Source organism: Amblyomma mixtum, chromosome 6, assembly GCF_055824585.1.
Source record: "Amblyomma mixtum isolate Tamu chromosome 6, ASM5582458v1, whole genome shotgun sequence".
Taxonomy (NCBI): Eukaryota; Metazoa; Arthropoda; class Arachnida; order Ixodida; family Ixodidae; genus Amblyomma; species Amblyomma mixtum.
This window is the reverse complement of record NC_143017.1, coordinates 152,507,625-152,528,321: the sequence shown is the minus strand read 5'-3', so window position 1 is coordinate 152,528,321 and position 20,697 is coordinate 152,507,625. Positions and strand designations below refer to the sequence as shown.

General features: G+C 51.5%; 1 protein-coding gene across 7 annotated transcripts in view; it reads left to right on the top strand.

Annotated features, from left to right (window-relative positions):
* The window catches only part of bbx (bobby sox), a 240,771-nt gene that overhangs the window by 202,520 nt on the left and 17,554 nt on the right, over positions 1–20,697 (top strand). For 4 of the 7 annotated variants that reach the window (XM_089549693.1, XM_089549694.1, XM_089549696.1 and 1 more), the window contains 4 exons: positions 9,373–9,648; positions 10,878–11,058; positions 15,456–15,826; positions 18,203–19,260. In XM_089549693.1, coding sequence (XP_089405819.1) covers positions 9,373–9,648; positions 10,878–11,058; positions 15,456–15,826; positions 18,203–19,260 — 1,886 coding nt within the window. Of the gene's footprint in view, positions 1–5,647; positions 7,074–7,118; positions 7,438–9,372; positions 9,649–10,877; positions 11,059–15,455; positions 15,827–18,202; positions 19,261–20,697 lie in introns of those variants that run through there. The other 3 variants (XM_089549691.1, XM_089549690.1, XM_089549697.1) reach the window with 3 other exon arrangements.

The window sequence follows — 20,697 nt, the reverse complement described above, 5'->3', positions numbered from 1 at the left end:
GGGTCTCGACGCCGGGGCCAGCGAACTCAGCCGTTGGGCCCCCGGGGAAATACCGGGCGCTGCGAAACTAGCCGGGTCCTCTCTCGCGTGGCGAAAAATCGATGGGTCGTTCTACCGGGCGGCGCGCGCGCGGCAGGCACTGCCTCTCCCTCTCGTTCCCCTTCTCTCTATACCTCCTCCGATGGTCCTGTTCTTTATTAACTTCACTTTTAATGTCTTCCCCTGCCCCCTCTTTCTATACATTTTTTTTTTCCCCGGGGATTTCGAGAAGGCCGCCTGGGTCTCTCGGAACACGTGTTCCGCCGTGGCGCGTCCGATCTCCCGGAATTTTCGGACGCTACTACCTCTGGGCCTTTTCTTCTCCCTGCCCTGTTCGGAGCGATGAACCCTGCCACTGCCCCTTCGTCCAGCGCTGATGGGGGTGGCCGGTGTTGCGCCGGTCGTATCGCTCTTCTCCGAAACTCCCGCGCCGCCTCTGTTTCCTCCGTGTCCCTGGGGAGCGCTTGGCGCGTTCGACTACAGGGCGACAAGCCCTGCCTGCAGTCAGGCTGGAATGGCGCATCGCGTTCTGTTTATTACTATTACTTTCTTTGATGTGGAAGCATTATGTGGCTCATCAGCAACGAAACCCGGCGTTGACCGCAAAAGTGGTATACCTGATGACGGTCACCGTGGTATCAGAGAAGTAAAATTTCTTCCGGAGGTGCGGGAAATCGAACCCAGGACTTCTCACATTGCAAGGCGAGCACGCAACGCATAGGCCATAGAACCATAACCACTGAGCCACCGCGGCGGCCAACGAGGCCATAAAACCGCGTTGGCCGCCGCGGTGGCTCAGTGGTTATGGTGCTCGGCTGCTGACCCAAAAGACGCGGGTTCGATCCCGGTCGCGGTGGCTAGGATTTCTTTGGAGGAGAAATTCTAGAGGCCCGTGTACTGTGCGATGTCAGTGCACGTTAAAGAACCCCAGGAGGTCGAAATTTCCGGAGCTCTCCACTACGGCGTCTCTCATAGCCTTAGTCGCTTTGGGACGTTGGACCCCATAAAACCGCGTTTCTTATTGGCGAACAAAGTTGAACCAGGTGTATTGCGTTGCCTTACGTCTGTGTGCTAACTAGGTGTGTCAATCGAAAGGAAGAGAAAGAGATGTAAACAGTAACAAATGATATATAAGAAAAATGTGCTTCCTACTGGTGAACAGCGCAAAAAAGGCGGGACAACGACAAGACAAGCGCTGCAGTAAGCGCTGCACCCGCCTTTTTTGCGCTGATCACCAGTAGGAATGCATACCAACTCGCCCAGATCTCAGCCTTACTAAATGTGCTTCCGGATTCCAAGCACGTAAGTAGTCTTAATTGCCCTCCCCCCCTTTTTTTTTTTTTGAATCTCGGGCTTTCATCTTTATCTAGCAGCGGAAATTCGAGTCGAACCCGGCTTTTTTTCGGCTTGAGGCTTGCCACAGTGTTCGTTGTGAAGTCAAGTCGTATTTATTTAGCACCGCATTCGGGGCAGAGTAACCAGGGTACTCCGCAACATGTAACGGCATAGTTGTCGAAATCATGCGGATGCCCCCCTACCCTTGCGTTTTTGTAGCTACAACCGAGTATGCATTGTTTGTCGGGTTGACGCTTGTTTACAACGGTGTGGTGTATTTCGCGAAGTGTTGTACAGATCCATTTGGAGGGACCCCAATCGCTGCGTTGAGGTCGCGCTTGTTACCGCTTCGTCACTGTAAGCTGCCCGAGGCACCGGTGCCGGCATCTCGCGTGTTCGGTGTAGGTCGTTCGGAGAGATGCCCGATACCCGGGTGCATTGGCCTCGTCCGAGCGTTGGCGCGGCTATTCCGGACAGCTCAGCGAGCGCCAGGAACGTGTGCTCGTGATATGGTAGTATATAGAGTTCAACGTCCCCCAAAGCGACACGTGGTCTATGAGGGACGCCATAGTGGAAGGCTCCGAATTAATTTCAGCCACCTTCAACCTAGCGGCAGTGCAAGGTATGCGTAAGCGAAGCAGCCAGCTCAGCTCTGGTGGATTCGACGATACATGACGCGTCCTAAATGAGGGAAGGGCGGTTGGGGATGGCGCTTTTTCAACTGGATACTGCTTCCCTTGTAGCGTAACTATTTCCGTGCACCCGGTCTTTCCAGTTTCCCCATTTGTTGCTTCTGACAGACGCAAGTGTGCAACTGTCCGCTAAGTTGTGTGCGGTCTTCCTTAAAGTGTTATAATAGAGAAAAAATCCCACGCGGGGGTCTGGGGCAACGAAAGGGCGGACGAACTAGCTCGAGGGCTTACTATCCGAGCTGGGGGGTCACAAGCCCCGGAGGAGCTCTGGACTAGCCTAGGGGCTGGGTACTCTGAAACACTAAGTTTATACAGGGGGCTAAGATACAAATACCCCCCACCACACAAAGAGCTAAGCAAGGAAGAAGCCGCAAAATGGCGGAAGCTACAGACAGGCTCCTTCCCCAACTTATATATACTAAGCAAGATGTTCCCGACACAATACCGCGCCACATGCCCTTGGTGCGAAGCGAGGCCAACACTATACCACATAACATGGGAATGCGACAGAAACATATCGTTCCACAAACACGACACACCAAGTGCGGAGCAATGGGAGAGCCGGCTCACCAGCTGCGAGCTAGAGGCCCAAAGGGCACTCATAGCACACGCAAGCGAGGTGGCCAGACTCAGTGGAGCCCTGGACTAGGGGACCACCCAAGGCTAAGGAGGCAACCTCAAGACTTGAAGAGAAGACTTGAAGAAGACCTCCACCGCAGGCTAAATCTTAGCAATCAATAAAGTTTCTACTCACTCACTCACTCCATCCCTCTTTGGCTTACCTTGCCCCGTGCTCCGCGAAACTCTATAGCGCGCACTCGTAGCAGCGTTTTGAGTGGGAGAGCCGGAGAGGTTCATTTGCAAAGAGTGGCGGAGAAATCGCAATAATTTCCTGGCACGCTTTTCAGCACTTGGGGGAGAGGGGAAGCTTTGAGTAGGTCGTTTTGCGGAGTAGAAACAGTGGTTCGAGTCTTGTGCGGAAGATGGCGTTAGCGAACTGTCAGCTTCCGTGGGTGGCAGCTTGACGGAGCTCCTCACACAGCTTCTCTGTGGGACGGGCGCACTGCGTGCTGTTCTCCCCGCACTGTACGAGAGCTTTTTTTTGTTTTTTACTTTTCTCAGAGTTTGTTACCCCTGGTCGGAACTGGTACGCTGGCTCGGAGTCTTTCCCAAGCGCTCGCCTGCCCCTGTGTGACTGTGCATGAAGGGTATCAGTTACTCAGCCTCGCTTGCTTTGGGAGGTTGATACACACTGGAGATAGCTTATCCGTTCATTCCCGTTTTTCTCTTTGTTTTTTTTTTTTCTTTTTTCGCCGAATGGAATCGCTATCTAAAGGACGAGACAAGGGCTGAACGTGATTTGCCTCGTCGAAACACTCGGGTTCTTTTTTTTTCTCTCTCTCTCCTCCCGTTTTCCGACCGCGGAGCGTATGTAAGGCTGGCTCGAGATAAGACAGGGATTCCCGCGTCGGTCGTGTCTTTAGCTCTCGCGATTGCGAACTTAGCAAGTGAGATGCTGCCCCCTGCGTCAGAGAGCGACGCGAAGGTCGACCTCGCGGGAGACATTTTATCGTAATCCGCGAGCGCGCCAGCGTCACTGCCCCGCCAGAGAGCGGTGTTCGCGCGCTGAGATCCGCGTCGGAGGAACTGCGCTTCGGAACTGTTGCTTCTGTACAGTCAGTACAGGTTCTGTGCATTGCCAGAAGGAGCGTGTCTGTGGCTGCAGTCGGATGCAACTCAAGAGAGCAGCGGCAGAGGATGCGTCAAAGGATGCCCTCCAGCCAACGGCGTCGATAGATTGTCATGACGTCGCGGTGAATCTATTTCTCGGAGGTACTTGTTGCCAGCCATCCCGGATGCCACGCTAGGGGATAAACCGCGACGTCATGGCGAACGGTCGACGCCGTTGGCTGGAGGGCATCCTTTGAGGGCTATCTGCCGCTGCTTTCTTCAGTTGCGTCGGACTGTAGTTAAATGGTGCATTAGCGGCGCGGGCGAGGTTTTCTCCTTTACTTCAACCTACTCTTTGTAGTTCAGTGGAGAAAAAGAAAAGCAAATATCTGTGTGTCTGACTTTACCGTCGCCGACATCCTCGCCCTAAACGGTTGGCAGCGCTGCTTTGGGGCCTACAGCTCTCTGGAGAATACGGGCATTTCATGTTATTATTACGAGGCACGCGCGCATAGATGGACGGGCTTTCGACGTTGGTTTCGCTCCAGCCCCGGCGTCGCCGTGAGCGTTGCGCGAGGCCGTCGCATCGGCGTCGTCTGAAGGGCGAGGCCGATCGCTCCCCCGCAGAGGCCGAAAGGGCGAGACCGTGCGATCGGCTCGGCTCACTCTCGGGGCTGGCTTATATACCCAAGGATTCGCGCTGCGCGGGCGCCCCACTTTCGTGGCGGCAACAACGTCCCAACAACGTCTCCTGCAGGCTGTCCACGCGTCACAGCTTCCCTGCGGTCAAGTCGCTCTGTGTGGACAGCTTGCTTCGTGGCTGTCCTCTGCGTATTCCTCCTCCTGGCCTCACCAGCGGTTTTCACCCTCCGCGGGGCAGGAGGATAGGGGAAAGGAAATGGTTTATTTAACGCCTCAAATCTGCCTTTCCGGAAATTGATCCCGTCCGTGTGTTTCATACAGCCTAGCCCTGCGCCCGATTGCAATATGAGTTAGCCCGGCCGGTAACTCTGACGGCGAGTAGCTTTTCTTTCTTAATGTGCCCATGTGCTGCCGTCAAAGCCAGTGCTTCTTTCGCAGTCTCGACACAGTCTTCCTTCACAGTAGTCGACGCTACCTAAACCGACTTGCCCAGTGTAACTCGAGTTTGCTGCTCTGTATACGCCTCTATCGTCAGTGGCGTACGACAGTTGAGTATTTGTTTTTATGAAAAAGAAAGGAACGTGGCTTGTTTAGTGGCAGGGTGCCGCACTCTCACCCGTCCCCCCTTTCCTTTTTTTTTATCACGAGTGCTAATCTAATCTTTTCACGTGATCACTCTCAGCTGGCGCTCGGCCTCCCCTAGCGATAGTATTGTGCTGTGGTGCAACCTCCTCGTCGCAAGAAACGGGTGGCTGCAGCGCCCGTGCGATTGTTTTCTCCCCGTGCGCATCCTGCCTGGCTGTGCTCTTCCTCGCCTGAGAGGAGGAAAGAGATGGGGCAAACTCATAACATGTAGAGCATCTTCCGTAACCGAAGTACGAAGTTTGGTGCCGTCTTCTTGGGCCTCTTAGACGTGGAATCGTTCAGAAACAACCTATTTCTCGTTAGACCACACAAAAAGAAACAGTCCTCGCACATCGGTCCCCGCTCGACTCCTCGCGAAGGCTGGGGCGCGTATTCGAAGACGTGCGCGCAGTCATCCGTACTGCATGTCGTACCGGTACGGTCCCGGACCGAATAATGACTCGTGCGCTGCAACTGCGGAATAATTAAATCGTAACACTGCTCCTCTTTCAGTGCATGGCGAGCATTCCAGCTGTTTCGCTGACGCACGTTATATTGGGCAACAAAAAAAAAACTAAAAAGTACCCTGCCCGCAGCGCAATTTGGCCAACAGGTCTGTTTCGCTGGAAACTTTGCTGGCTATTCTCTGTCGCCGGGGCTGTACCGTCCTTCGACGGCCGGGCTGCCGCGCGTTACCTGCACTGCTGCGTGTTTCTGTCGGTCGGCGCGTCTTTGTTTTAGCTGGAGGCGTTTTTGCCATTGTTTTCGTTTCCCCCACTCGGTACAAAGCATGTGCAGGGACGGGTGGGGGGAGGGGGCCGTTGATCTGTCTTTTCTTTCCGTCTTTTATTGTTGCCGGCGAAATCGTGAAGCGTCACACGGAAACCGGAAGTTTGCGCTTATGCGTGCCCCGAGCACTTGTCGTTAGGAGCGTTCCGATTCCGTGCGCCCGCGGAGAGGGAAAGCCCCGGCGCGCGCGCAAGGGGCCGCCGAGGCATTCGCGGCCTGGACTCTTGGGGCAGACGTGTTCCGGGCTGCCCCGCTCGATCGAGCTTTTGCACGGGAGGAGGATCCGTTCTGTGCCAACGGGCGCCGGAGTTTAAAAGCAGAACGAAATAAGCTTATTGGCGGGATGACGTTTAAGCACCGCGCGCTGAACGTCACTTTCCTGTCCACTGTGGCTGCCCGCGACATGCTTCGCGATAACGAACTCTCAAAAGCCTTCCATACAGCCACCAGCCAGCGTGTACTCGAATGACCGGCTAGCACTTGCAGGAAAGTCTAGCCGCGGTTGGTTGGGTGGCGAGCGAGTGTCTGGGGCCAGAGGTTGGCCGCCGCAGCCTGCTCTCTCGTAAGCTGTGAGTGGAAGAACGTGCGAAGCCTGTACGCACCAACGCTCTCAAGCGCCGTGCGTGGAGATTGCCGCAGTGCGGTTCCGGACTGCTCCTCCCCCCCTTCCTACACACACTCTGCTGTCCTCTAGCAGTTCCTTGCGACGGCATATTGTGCGCTACGCACTGCTTGCGTTGTTTTCTCTCTAGCCCAGAGTGTTCAGTTCACATGCGTACTCGGCGAAAAACGAATTGCATCCGGAGTAATAATTAAAGGCGACAGGACGTAAGGGCGCAGTGGCCCTCGCGCCTACGTCCCAGCGCCATGACGGCGGTCAGGCCCCGGGCACGCACTGCGGCTTGCCCCGGGCAGAGGAGAACGCGGTCCTTATCGCGGAGCGCGCAGCCGAGGCTGCCGCTGCGGCAGTGGCGGAGGGGAGCGCGGAATGCGGGCCGCCGCCACCGTGATGGAGCGGCCCCACCGGTCGGCTGGCTGGCTGGCCGACGGCGGCGGCGCGGGCCGTTGACCCCCGGCGCTGCAGCGCCCCGCGCCGTGTCTCCGCCGCCGCCGCCGCCGCCGCTGCTGCTGCGCCCGGATATTCCGCTCGGCTGGGCAGCCAGCGTCTCGCTCCGAGCAGCCGCCCTCCCTCCTTCCCGCCGCGCGACCCCAGTTCCGTGCACCGCGCGCCCAAAAGACACCTGCTGCCCCGACGCTGCAGTGCGAGCTCTTTCCCAGGATGTGCGTAGCCCCGCCGCACGCTCGCGCGCCTTCACTGCTCGGGGTCTGGGGACGCAGGTGACCCCGCCGACTTTGGGTCAGACGGGTGCCTGCTCGAAGCAGTACGCACAGCTGGGGATTTGCGGGCGCCTCGTTTTCGTGATCGTCCCTGTGATGGCAGCAGCTTGCGGCTATGGTGCATGGAAATGTGGGCGCGCTGCGCAGCTTCGCTGCTGAGGAGGCTGCCGCCGACATCTTTCTCTCCGACTGCAACCGGAGGAGGCTGTGTGGTAGGGTAGGCGTCGCTAGAGCGACCACTGGTTGGAAGGCTACCACAGCTGTTCACGCAACGAAGCATTTGCTCAGCAGGAAATAACTATGCTAGGTGCGTGCGACGTTCTGTCATGTACAAGCAACGCCTTGCCGTCTCAGGTCTGATTGGTCGAGTAATCCTAGCAACAGCCCAGAAACGACAGAGATCGCCGCTTTTGTATACGCAGTCCCCTGCAGCATCAAACCTTGCTCCTTGCTGTGAACGTCTAGCACGAAGCAGCAGGGCCAGTGTGAGTAAACATTCCCCGTCAAACGCAGTCACTGAAGCCTGGTGACAATTGCTCTTGCTGCACTGCTTTTGGGCATAGTTGCTGGTAGGTAGAGACCTCCTTAGGACTTTTGAGGACCAGCACCAAGGAAGAGGTTGCATCATACATGCAGAAAGTACATTTGTGTACATTCGTCTGGTACTGGGTCACCCCGTTCATGCATGTTTCTAATTTGTGCTTGTAGTATGTGTTGAGGAAACATGCAATATGATGAAATGAACAGAATACCGGCATGTTTTTTTTTGTGTGTGTGTGTTCGCCATGTCTGCGTATTTCCTTGCATGAGCAGGTGATCATATGAGTCGCAGCACACTGTGAAACTGTTTGATCGGTGAAGTTCTGGTGACAACCCTTGCTTGAGTGTGTGGTCGCTGTTTAGCATTGCATGCTGAGTTCGAGTTATTGAAATGGAAAGCAGATAAGCTTACAGATATAGTTTAGGCCTCCTGAGAAAACCAGCCACTCTTTCACTTGCTTAAGGTGGGGCCTGTTATTCTGCACTGCTCTCTAACACTGTGTATTTTCTCAAAGTGCTCATGAAAGAGCTTGCTCCATCCGACATGCCCGAGTAATAGTTTTCTGTCTTGAGGCAGCAGCGAGCTTGTTGAGCATACAGGCAGCTGCACTTTGCCTGCTTTTGAAAATCAAGTACAAGGGGACTTTGGGCCTCCCTTTTTAATTTGGCATGCCTACGTTCTTAGTGCAGTTGACGACTGTGGGACGTGTCTGCTTGGTCCTGCTTTTAAGTGATTTACCGCAGTCGTGGCCTAGAGGCTTGGTCGTCCGCCTCGGCTGCGGGAGGTGGTTGGTTCGAAACCCACCGCCGGACACCCACCGGTAAAAATGGGTACAAGCCACCCCCGGCCCGGCGCCCGGCTTCTTCAGGGGTGTGCGCTTGGAAGAGGCTCCGCAAACCCCGCTGTGTCCTTTCGGGGGCAAAACCAGTTTCGAACACCATCAGCCTGCAAAGGTGGTTCGTGATTCAGTTCAGACTTTACAGGTTCAACGGAGTTTGGAGAGTTCGATGAAGTTTAAACGAGTTCGCTCTAACGTGAGCTCAGTGGCACTGCGCCAACTTGAGAAATTGAAAAGCTGCGCCTTACAGAAAAAAAATCACGGTAAATCACTGTGGTAAATCACTGTGTTGAAAACTCACGTTATGCACGAGGGAAAGCACGTATTGTATTATCTGTAAACAGCACGGTTGTGTATGAATGGAGGTTCGTCAGTGGTTTGATGCAGTCAGCTAATAGTGCGGCCGGACTTTTGAGCTTTGTTATTGTTTTACAGTTTCAAGTGGATACATGTACATGCAACCTGAAACAAGCAGTAATGAGCGATTGTACAAACGAATTTGATACCTTGGGCCGCCGCGGTGGCTCAGTGGTTATGGTGCTCGGCTGCTGACCCGAAAGACGCGGGTTCGATCCCAGCCGCGGTGGTCGAATTTCGATGGAGGAGAAATTCTAGAGGCCCGTGTACTGTGCAATGTAAGTACACGTTAAAGAACCCCAGGCGGTCGAAATTTCCGGAGCCCTCCACTACGGCGTCTCTCATAGCCTTAGTCGCTTTGGGACGTTAAACCCCATAAAACCAAACCGAATTTGATACCTTAAGTGCGGGAAAAGGGAGCCTGGGAGTGGTTTTTATTTCTGTCTTGTTGCATGCGGCATTTGTGTTGGTGACCTTATAGTCACTGTGTGTGCCATGCCATGCAGGCGGGCTCTTCATCAGAAGCAGAGGCCCTGGTGGTGCGGGATGATGGCGAGGAGGAGGCCTGCTGTCGGGGGGAGGAGGACTGGTGCGGCGGCGCGGGCGGAGCTGGGGTGCGCCGGCCCATGAATGCCTTCTTCCTGTTCTGTAAACGACATCGCAGTGTGGTGCGTGAGCGCTACCCGCACCTGGAAAACCGTGCCATCACCAAGATCCTGGGCGAGTGGTGGGCCAGCCTTGAGGTCCCCGAGAAGCACACCTACACTGAGCTTGCCAAGCAGGTCGGTGTGAAGCCGGGGCTTTCACTTGGGCGAGATGGAGGGGGGGAGGCATTGCTGAAGGAGGTGGTGCTTTGAATGACAATGCCAACTGCCTTTGAAACGAAGGAAAGAGCAGTGTTGATGGTAGTGTTGATTAGAGAACGAAATGATTTGTTGATCTTCGACAGGAGATAATTTCATAGGAATTAGGGGCGAGAGTATGCTGCTGGTAGAAGCTTACCCACAGCTTCTGCATATGTTAGCAGCCGTCTCATCAAAAACAAGTTTAACTCGACTTGCCCACAGTTCGCAGCTTGCAGAGCCGATGCCTTTTGCACTTCATTGTTGCGAATACATTCTTATTTTAAATTATGGTTAACAGGCAACAAAAAGCAGACATGCACCCATGGTAGACTGTAGTTCATGCGAGAGAGAAGTGCGGATGACACAATAGCACAGAAATATACAGCACAACCTTCCCATTTATAGCCTGCCAAGCTGACTGCTCACAGACATAATGGCAACGAGCAGTGAAGCAGGTCGATAACTGTGGTACATTTTGTGGCAGGGAAATTGTAACAGTTAACACTCAACATACACGCACATACAGCACACAGTAGGGCGCAGAGACAGCAGGAAGAATGAGAAACATGTCAATGTAAGTGAGCATTATGCAGCAGAGCACAGCGCATAGTCCCCAGCACTGACGGGTGGTGTATGGCATTTCGTACAGGACTGCACCCCGAGTCTGTGTGCGAGGGTGAGAAAAAATGGTCTATGAAAGCTGGCATTGGTACCGAAGCATAAAAGCATAGACAAATTTGCTCATTTCACGAAGCTGGCAGTGGTGAGTACAAAAAATCAGCTGAAGATATTGCATCTTATCAAAAGCACCGAGTATATAATACATGCACCAACTTTTTAGTATTGTGAAATATTATCGTTCACAAAATATTTGAATGCTTGAAATTAAGTTTGGATTGTGAAATTCAGTGGCTGTGTGCTCATTTGAATTCCACAAATTTTCACTCTAGACAATATTAATAGCCTTAAGGTTCCCTGAAATTTGTTCAAGTAATATTTCACTGTTATTATGTTTCTTTTTCACTGTCACTCAGTTTTATGACTGTATGTCCTAACAAGCTCCTCGTCCACTCTACTCTTGTCTGCTCGTGTGCCTGTGGCACACGAAATTGGTGCTTTGAAATTGGTGCAGTCTGTTGGAGCTCTTCTTTTGTCTCTGCCTGCAGTACAAGGAGGCTTTTATGAAGGCCAACCCGGATTTCAAATGGTGCAAGATGCCCACCTTGCCGACGCGGTCTCCCGTGACGCGCACTAAGGGGGCCACAACCAAGGGAGACACACTGCGCTGGAGCCCCGAGCAGACCAACTGCCCACGGCCGGACATGCCCAGGGTGCCCACCCTAGCCAGTGCGTGTGCCCTTTTCTCTGTGCCAGTGTTGCCCACAGGGCACATAGCAGTGAGATTGGTGCACTTGGTCCTTGCTTTCTTGCCTTCGTGGAGCCAGATTGTATGCATGTCAGCATTAATCACTGGTTTCATAATGCATGCTGTTATCATGCGTGTAATGTGAAAGTAATAACAAAAGCCACCATGTCAGTGTTGCTCTGCTCAAATCATCAGTAACTACTTTCATATCGGCGCTGCAGGATGACTGTGTACAATAGCAGGGACCAAAGCATTGAATCTGACTAATCACTGCTAAGGCTTCTGTGTTACACATTTGGGGCATGGAAGCATTCACATATGCATGCAGTTTGTCTGGCAAATTCTAAAAGCTCCTGCATCAGTGGAATTTGCTGTTGGAAGCATGCCGCCCTTGTATTCGACGACTCTTGAGCATTTGATGCCAACAGTGGGTTAAATAGAATCTGTGTGAATCAATCATAATCACTTGACGTCAGTGCACCTTAAAAGTGGGTGCTGTTATTAGCGAAGGACAGCAATGAAAAACTTGCAGTCATAGCAATGCTAATACCAGAGTGGACTGCTCCAGGAGTGGATTTAATTAGGCATGTGCAAATATTCAATAATTTCGAATATTCGATCGAATAGTAAAGTATTTAATATTCATTTCGATCCGAACTTTTGCTACTTGAAATCTCGGAAGTATTAGTATAGAGTGAATAACATTTGTGGAACTCTTGCTGCGCATGGTTTTGGTTCAGCATACCTCCCCTCATCTCAGATGGCTCCGTGGCACCCACGCAACCAAAGCCCCGACTCCGTGCGTATGTCTGTGTTCCCGCGTGTGTGTTGAAGCTGGTCTATGCATGCTTGGGGAACAGATGCAAACAGACCGAAACACGGTTAGGTGTTGTGCAAACAGCTGGCCGGCGCTTGGTGCCTCGTGGTGTCCCCAGGGTGATCTGCACATGCGCAGTGGCACCTCGCAGAAGTGGATCGTGCTGTGCTAAATTTCTTTAACTGAGGAAGTGTGGCTCCCTCGACCTCCGTGGAACAAGTCTGAGCCGACTGCAGCTGCCGTAGACGCTCTTCTCCACATGAAATTCGATAAACAAGAGCGACGGCGCACGCATGCAGGGGAGACACTGGGAGATGTGGGTCCTTTTTCGACGCCTGGCACGGGGTGCATACGCATAACAGGCGTCATGGAGTCACCGCCTGAAAGCAACAGCTGCACAGCGACACAGTCTCAATTGAGAGCAGCAGTTGGAGGCCCCACATATGGGTCTCAGACCCCACAGTTACTGTGGTACCACATAGAGGTCAGGGGCCCCAATTTCCGATGGCCATTTTTGCAGAAACTTAACACAGGTTCGATAGGCATAGCAAAGCTTCAGTGCATTTTTTCTTTTCATGTAATGGCCTTGTCTGTTCGAAAAATGCATGGTTTCGGAAATGGTTATTGTGCCTTTCAAAAGTATTCAAAATGATTAGAAGAAAATTGCTATTTGCTTCGAATTCGCTTTGATCCAAAAAACAACTATTCGCACATGCCTAGATTTAATGTTCCGAGATGCATGGTATCCATGGCTTTAGGCCAACTGCATGTACGCATAGGTCTACATTTACCTTCAGCCCATCTTCTTTGTGGCCATGCATGCAACGTATACATGGAGAAACATTAGTGCTATTTATTCTAGGCTATACGGGCCCTATCATTGTTGTGCTTAGACAGAAAGCCATGGGTATGGATGACAATTAAAAGTGCGAATGGAGTTGTGACTGCATTCTGGATTAATTCTGTGCGAAATATCTTTTCTTGATGGCCAAAATTTGACATATAAAAGAAACAGAATTTTAGTACCACATAATTCCTGCGTCATGTTCTCTCTACAAGTCTCTAAGATGACAATTGGGGGGTGGGGGGGTGGGGGGGTGTTCAGGATTTGCGGAGAGTACATGTGTTATGGAAGATCTGCGTAGATCACCTACAGGTTGTATAAGCAGAGGGCCTGCATTATTTCTCTTACTGGCACAGGTTAATAAATAGTACTGCTATTACAGTGGACTCTCGTTAAACGGAACCACAAGGGACCGGGAAAATATGTTCCGTTTATCAGGAGTTTCGTTTAGAGAGAGAATAGGTTCAGCATTGCGCAATCCGCTTCCGCGTGATCCCTACGCGGCTGGCGCGTGCGCGCGCAGTTGGCAGTCTCAGCGGATCTCAATTTGCGAAATCTAGGTAATAAGGAGAACGGTACACTATGAGAACAAACTTTATTAGAGAAAAATAAGCAGTGAATTTTTTTTTCCAGTAGTACTAGTACTGAAATTTAAAAAAAAAATGTCAAAAGAGTGGGAATTACCACTTATTGGCTAGTGAAAAAGGATTTTATATTTGCTTGTTTGAGCTCTCGCAGCCGTTTTTTGTTAATGGCATCACCCATACTTGACAGGCTGTGCAGAAACACTTCCGAACCTTCTTCTCGTTGGAAGAAACTCTTCAGCATTTGGACTGCCGATTCCGCCTGCGCAGGTGTCACCACAGGATCAGAGTCAGCGGTATCGTTTTCAGGCTCTTCCTCCTCGTCTTCACTTTCATCAGGGGGGCAGACATCAGCTATAATGCTGTGCACGGTATTTTCTGGGCACGTTGCCACATCGCTGTCGATCTGGACATATTCATCAAGTTGAATGCCCATCGCAGCACAATTCTCTAGTAGCAAATCTTCCTCGGCTGCGTCGTGAACATCATCAGGCTCACTCTGTGTGCTGGGTTTTTCTGTGGTTGCGGCAAACCCCGCATGCCTGAAGCAGCTGGCAATGGTGGTTGCACTAACCTGCCGCCAAGCATCATCCAGGAGGTAAACGGCACGCAGTACATCTACCTTGTACTCTTTCCCCTGGTCCATGCATAAGAGCATCCTCCTAAGAAGATTTTTGCGGAAGCGCGACTTGAGCGCTTGAATCACACCCTGATCCATAGGCTGCAGCAGTGCTGTGGTGTTCGCTGGCAGGAATTCCAGCTGTATGGACTTCAAACCTGGCACAGTTCCGTGTCCAGGGCAGTTATCCGCCAGGAACAAAACTTTCCGCTTGTTGCGAGAGAAGCGCGCATCCTCGCGATAAATCCACTCATTAAAAATGGCTTGCGTCATCCACGCCTTGCCATTGGCCTGGTATGAAACGGGCAAGGTTGCGACGTTTTTGAAGCAACGAGGATGCTTCGATTTGCCGATCACTAGCGGCTTCAACTTATCGCTGCCCGTCATGTTGGCACCGATAAGGACGGTCAGCCTGTCCTTGCTCAGTTTCCCTCCGGTGCATTTCTCTCCTCTAAATGATAGCGATTTTGAGGGGAGCAACTTGTAAAAGAGTGCAGTCTCATCTACATTGTAGATGTTCTCTGGATCGTATTCCTCCAGAATCTCGGGCAGCCGTCTTTCTCGCCAGTCTCCGCATGCCGTCGCGTCAGCAGCGGCAGCTTCCCCTGAAACAGCACGAAACACGAGTCCATTGTGCTCTTTAAACCGGGTCAGCCACCCCTCGCTGCACGAGAAACCCTCGATGCCGAGGTGAAGAACAAATTCTTCCGCTTTTGCACGAATTAGTGGCCCGCTGATTGGGATGTTTTCACTGCGGGCTCTGCGCCGCCAAAGCACCAGGCATTTCTCCAAGTCTTCGTGGTCAGCCGCTCGCAGTCGTTTTCTTTGAGGACCAAAGCGTGACGTCTCGAACGCCTCCCGCAGCTTGTCCTTGTCCTGAAGAATTCTTGTTAGGCTGCTTTTGGGGACGGCGTACTTCGTCGCTAGCGCCGTTTTCGTGAAGCGACCACTCTCGAAGTCGTTGATGATCTCCATCTTCCTTTCCAACGCAAGTGCATTGTGCGGTCGTTTTTGCGCTGCCATCGGACCGAACAAAAGCTCTAGGGCTTAGGCCTAACTGAACACAACCGCCGTGAACGCGAGCGAGCGATGCGGAGGGCAGTGTACGAGCAAACCGGAAACCGCCGGAGACGGAAACCGGAGAGGTAACACGGGGAGGAGGAGGAGGAGGGGAGCATTGATGCGTACCGCGATGGCACTGCGCTTGTCCAATTAGTTGCGGTTTCGAGTTTTTCGGTTCCGTTAACGCGGTGGTCGCAAAATTTGAGTTCCGATTAACAAGATTTTTTTTACATTGGCTTAATACAAAACCAACCAATCGCAAGGCGTTTGTTCCGTTTAAGCGGTAGTTCCGTTTAACCGATTTCCGTTTATCGAGATTCTACTGTAGTACATGCATGCTGTTTGTACTGCCCCATAAGTGCCATAACAAAGAAGTGATTTGATCTCTGCAAGCTATGATATATAGCCTTGTTCATAGCTTACTGTGTGCTGCCACTCATTTCCAATTGCAGAGGACCCACTGAGTGTCTCAAGGCAAAACAACAGTAGCCCAGTGCTTCAGCAGGGCTCGAACTCCTTGGACGAACCTCCAGTGACGAAGCCAATGACGGAGACCGGGAGCAACACTGCCGAGCAGTCTGCCACCACCAACCCAACGCCCCCAAACCCGCCAATGAGCTGCAAGCCTCCCAAGAAGCGCTACTTGGAGAACCTTGAGAATGGCACATATGGGGGCGGGGGCGGCACGGGGCGGCTCAAGTCGGAGTCTTCGTCGTCGCCTTCTCCGACACCTTCGCCTGTGCCCTGCGCCCCGTTGCAAAGGGCTGCCTCCACAGATCAGCAGACTAACAATGCCTGTTCAGCCCTGCTTGAACTTGCTGAGGTGGGTGACGCTGGTGATTAGAAGTGAATGCTTTCAACACATGGTCCCTTATCATGTCTGTGCAGTCTCCTGTGAATAAAAGTGCAGTTACCGTGGAAATAAGAATGGGTTGGAGTGCATTTGGCAGGTACTCTCGGGTTACAATGATTAACTTACCAGCATCCCTTAAAATGAGACTATGTAACTTTTGTATCCTGCTGGTACCCTCCTCCGAAGCAGAAGAGTGGAGGCTAATGTAAAAGCATTGAAAAATCAATTAACTACTATGTGAGCCATGCAAAAGAAATTTGTAAGGTAAGCTTGAGACAGATACAGAATAATGGGGGTTAGAAAACAAACGAGTTAATGATTATTGTCGAGGGAATTAACGGAAAAAAAATTTCAGGATGGTTGCCACTGCTTAATGCACAATTCAGTAACAGCTGTTACTGTATGTACTTCACAATATGTTGTGGTAGAGAATATGAGAGCGGCCTCACCTGTGTATAGTTCTAGGGCACTCTTCTTAGTTTTCCACCGATAGTCGTTTTTGTCTAGGTCTGCTCTGCATTCAGTCACTGTAGAAGCGCAGCGTCACCGACCCTCTCCTCGGTTGGTGCGTCTCACAGCAGCTGTCGTCGATGGTGTGTGCTACACTCCTCCGCTCTCTCCATACCATTCCTCCTCCTTCCACGGCAACCACGTTCTTGACAGTTGCCATGTCCTTCCTGCACTCTGGCCATAGCCTCTTTCCATGGCAACCCCCCTCCTCCTTCTAGGGTAACTACTTTCTGATTGGTTCCCATGTCAACCACATACCAGCTGCGCCTTCTCACGCTCTTGCCATGCCTTCCTCCTTCCGCGATAATCATCCTCTGATTGGAGATTTCTCCGCCCTCGCCACACCTCTTCCATAGCATTCAGTAACCACATCCCGGACAGTTAGCATTGTAACCATCTTCTCAATATGCCTTCCTACGCTCTTGCAATAAAGCCTCCTTCCATGGTAACCCTCCTTGTTCTTCTAGGGTAACTGCTTTCCGGGTGGTTTCTATGGCAACCGCCGACCGGTTGCCCATTATTACGCTCTCGCCACACCCACCTCCTTCCACGGTAGCCACCCTCTGGGTGGTTCTTGCGGTAATCACCTACACGGTAACCGCCCTCCGAATGGCTCCCATGGCAGCGCACCCACCGGACAGCGACATACTACTACAACTCAAAATCCAGAAATGGGCCCTTGACAGCTGTCACTGCAGAAAGAATGCTCAAAATGCACGTAATGCAGCCAAGAGTTTAACCAGTGGTCGCAACTGGGCAGATTCCAAGGGAAGGGAAATATTGCTAGGGATGAGCAAAAGTCAGGTAGGGAGATGAGATTGGGAAGTTTATTAGGATAGGGTGGTGCGGCTGTTTGCTGCATAGGGAAATTGGGAGAGGTTCATCTGGAGCTGACAATGACGATCCTCTTAGAGCGAGCGAAATGTATTGTGGTGGCTTACATTCTGGTAGACAGCAAAAATAAAAGTGCGATTAGTGCAGAATTGATTTCTGCTGGCAAAAAAAAAAAAAGAACTGGCCACTCGGCGCTAGAATGTACAAATTCCAATGCAGAGGTTGGATTTCTCATCTGTCAAAATCCTGTACAACCCTGCGGTGGCATTGGTGGCTTGGGCACATCAAGTGTGTGTGCCATAGCAGTTTGGCGTTGGTGGTTTTCACTCACTCAAGTATGGTGGTATCGTTAGACATGGCAGAAGGGCTTGCTTCTCGAACTGTGCAGCACTCTCGTCGGTTTGAGAGTGTACGGCATGCCAGCTTGCATTGCGGCTGTCAGTGCAATATGGTTGGGCCAGCCTCATGTTAAAGTTTCTGCTTTACTGCATTCACTATCAGCTGCAGGTGACATGGCACTGGACTTGTTTGCTGATGAGGCAACACTGGTTCATGTATTCATTTTTGTCTAAAATGCTCAGAGTAGGCAACGCTAGGTGAGCTTGCATGCTTTTATGCTTTGCTGGTCGTAGCAAAGTTGCAGTGGCTACAGGCATAGAAATGTGCTAAGGAGCCAGGGATGCAATCTTCAAGCATAAACTGTAGCTTACTGTTGGCAATAAGCTACCTGATTTGGATATAGAACTTTAAGAGAAGCATCTTTTTCTGGTAGCTGTGTTTTGCAATCGGCAGGCAGCCTATAGGCACCACATTTAAAACAAGCTGAGTTAACAGTTTGATGTAGGTTTCTGGTAATGTAGGCATTTAAATTGTCACTTGACCCAGTAAAACAGTGTTACGCACAATATGGATGAGCCTCGAAAATTTTGCTCATCTCTGGTCTAGTCCACAGCGTGTTTAAAGGCACTGTCTTACTGTGTTCATATTGATGTGCTCTTTCAGGGGTGCCAGGGTGTAAAGAAGCCACCAGTTGCAGGAGCACGCCAGAAACCTGGCGAACTGAATGCCAAGTCGCAGGACAACAGCACCAATGCCTTGTCATCTGCTGCCACGAGCACTACTACGACAACATCAACAAGCAGCAGTAGTAGCAATGGAGGCAGTGGCCTGTGTGGTGGTGGTGCTGTTCCGCCGGCTGGATTTGGCCCCATTCCCATGTTTGACGTGAGTGCGGCCAACCGCATCATAGACCAGGCATTCAGTCAGCCTAGCACCACTGCCAGCAGCAGTTCTTCGGCGACACCGCCCCCACCACCCTTCACGACGCTGGCGACGTCGTCCACAAGCACCCTACCGACCAGTTCGAGTGGAATGGGCGGCAGTGGAGGATCTTCGTCCAAATCACGCGAGCGGTTTTTCAGCGTGACTTCAGCTCTGAGTCTGGCACAATCGCTGAACCGCGGTGACGAAGAGCAGCCGCTGAACCTGTGCAAGGAACGTCCCATGACAACTATCAAGGCTTGCCAACAGGACATCATCAACCACATCATTGACAAGTTCCTCTGTGGGCCCAGCAATGTCCAGCCACTGGATGGCACCGTCTTCTCGGCGCATGGCTCGGCACGCCACCCTGATGACAGTCCGGCTGTGCCCGCCGTTGTGGCCGCTGCCATTCCTGGTACGGTGCCGACGCCAAATGCCGGGTTCTACCGTGGCGATATAGATGATGATGCAGATGATGGGCAGAAGAAGGCAGCCAGCAGCAGCAAAGGTGGCATGCGACGCAAGGGGCTTGCCGGGAGCTCCCCGAGCAAGCGGGCACGGGTCAATGCGTCTTCAGCGGGGGACGAGGATGGCAGCAGTAGCCCCGAGAGGGCACGGAAGAGCCAGCGGTCGTGTAAGGGCCAGCGCTACCAGGCCTTGCTGTCAGAGGGTGTGCTACCGGGCTCCAAGGAACGCAAGGGGCTAGTCCGCAAGTCGGATGAAGAAGGGGACGACGAGCCCAGCAGGCTGGGCGGTGGACGAAGGGATGATGGGGTCAAGATGGCTCGGAAGAACAGGTGAGGCTTGCATCACTCTCTCCCTGAGCCTTGTTGAGGTCTGGTTGTCATTGGTAAAATATGCTCTGTACCAAGAGAGCGATTGGCGAGCAACTGAAAGCATCTGAGGCATGCCTGAACTTTTGCACATAATCATATATTATACAGTTCAACACTGCTTTTAATCATGTGTTATACAGTTCAACAATGCTTTTTAAAATCTGCCTCAGTGCCAGTGCATGTGGCTGGACAGTTTGGGAGTATTTTTGAGGCTGCTTTAATACAGTTGAACCTCTCTATAGTAAAGCCACTCGAACCAGCAAAAGCCTTTACTATATCGGGGTCTCTACTATATCAGTTACTGGTCATGGCATTGCTCTGAGGAGGCTCTCTGAATGCTCGCTAAAAACGAAGTATTGGCTTATAAAAGAACAACTTAGAAGTAACTTCTCGCCTGCTTTTATCAAAGCTTTCATGTTTTCAATTCCTTTTACATCTTGTGCGAGTACTGCATTTGCACGAATACAATGCAGCTACGAATTTTACTGCAGTTTGATTTCATATTAAAACCAAAGCTTTGTGCAAGCACGGCGTTGTCTTCCACAGCCTCAGCGTCATTTAAAGGCAATAGTTAAGAAATGAGTGTGAGAGTCAAGCGCGGTAATAGTTAAGAAATGAGTGTGAGAGTCAAGCGCGGTAATAGTTAAGAAATGAGTGCGAGAGTCAAGCTTCCATCGCGCAGTGCTGCCACTGCTGGGCTGTGAATTTTTGTCCATTTCTTCCCTTCTCTGTTCACCACTCTACTTTTACTAGCTTTCCTTTGTCAGCGAACCAGGCCGCCTTCTTTCTGCGTGCATAGCTAGGTTCACTTTTTTTATTTTTCTCCGCACGCGCTGTGCGCTTTGCCTCAGGCCGCTAGGCCTTCAAAAATATGGCTTCTCCTCACACTCTTGAGTTTGATGGTGAAGACATCTCAAAAAGTGCAGTTTTTATCACCATTAGTATGCATTTGCCTCTGAACGTTGGCCTCGCGATCCTCAATTTTGCACGTGCTGCAGTGTCATCATTCTGCAGGAAGTACCGTATTTTGTGGTGTATAAGACGCATTTTTTTTTTCAAAAATTTTGCTGGTGCGTCATATACAGGGGTGCGTCTTATGCACAAATTTTTCGTTTTTTTTTTTTTTTAAGAGTTCAGAAATTACTCAGGTTCATGTTCAAGCTTTTTTCACCGAAAAAATATCACTGCCAATAACGGGGTTGTAACACGGTTAATACTTCAATACTGGGACTGCCGTGTGCAACTTCTTTAGGTGAACTTTATCATGAAACAGCGGGCTATTAGCTCTATGACGATGGGGATGACAACTTCAGGGATCACAAACACATGGCCGTTTTGGAGGCCCCAAGTAAAAGTAATGTGAAATGTCAAAAGATGGCGACAATTGTGCTTCTTGCC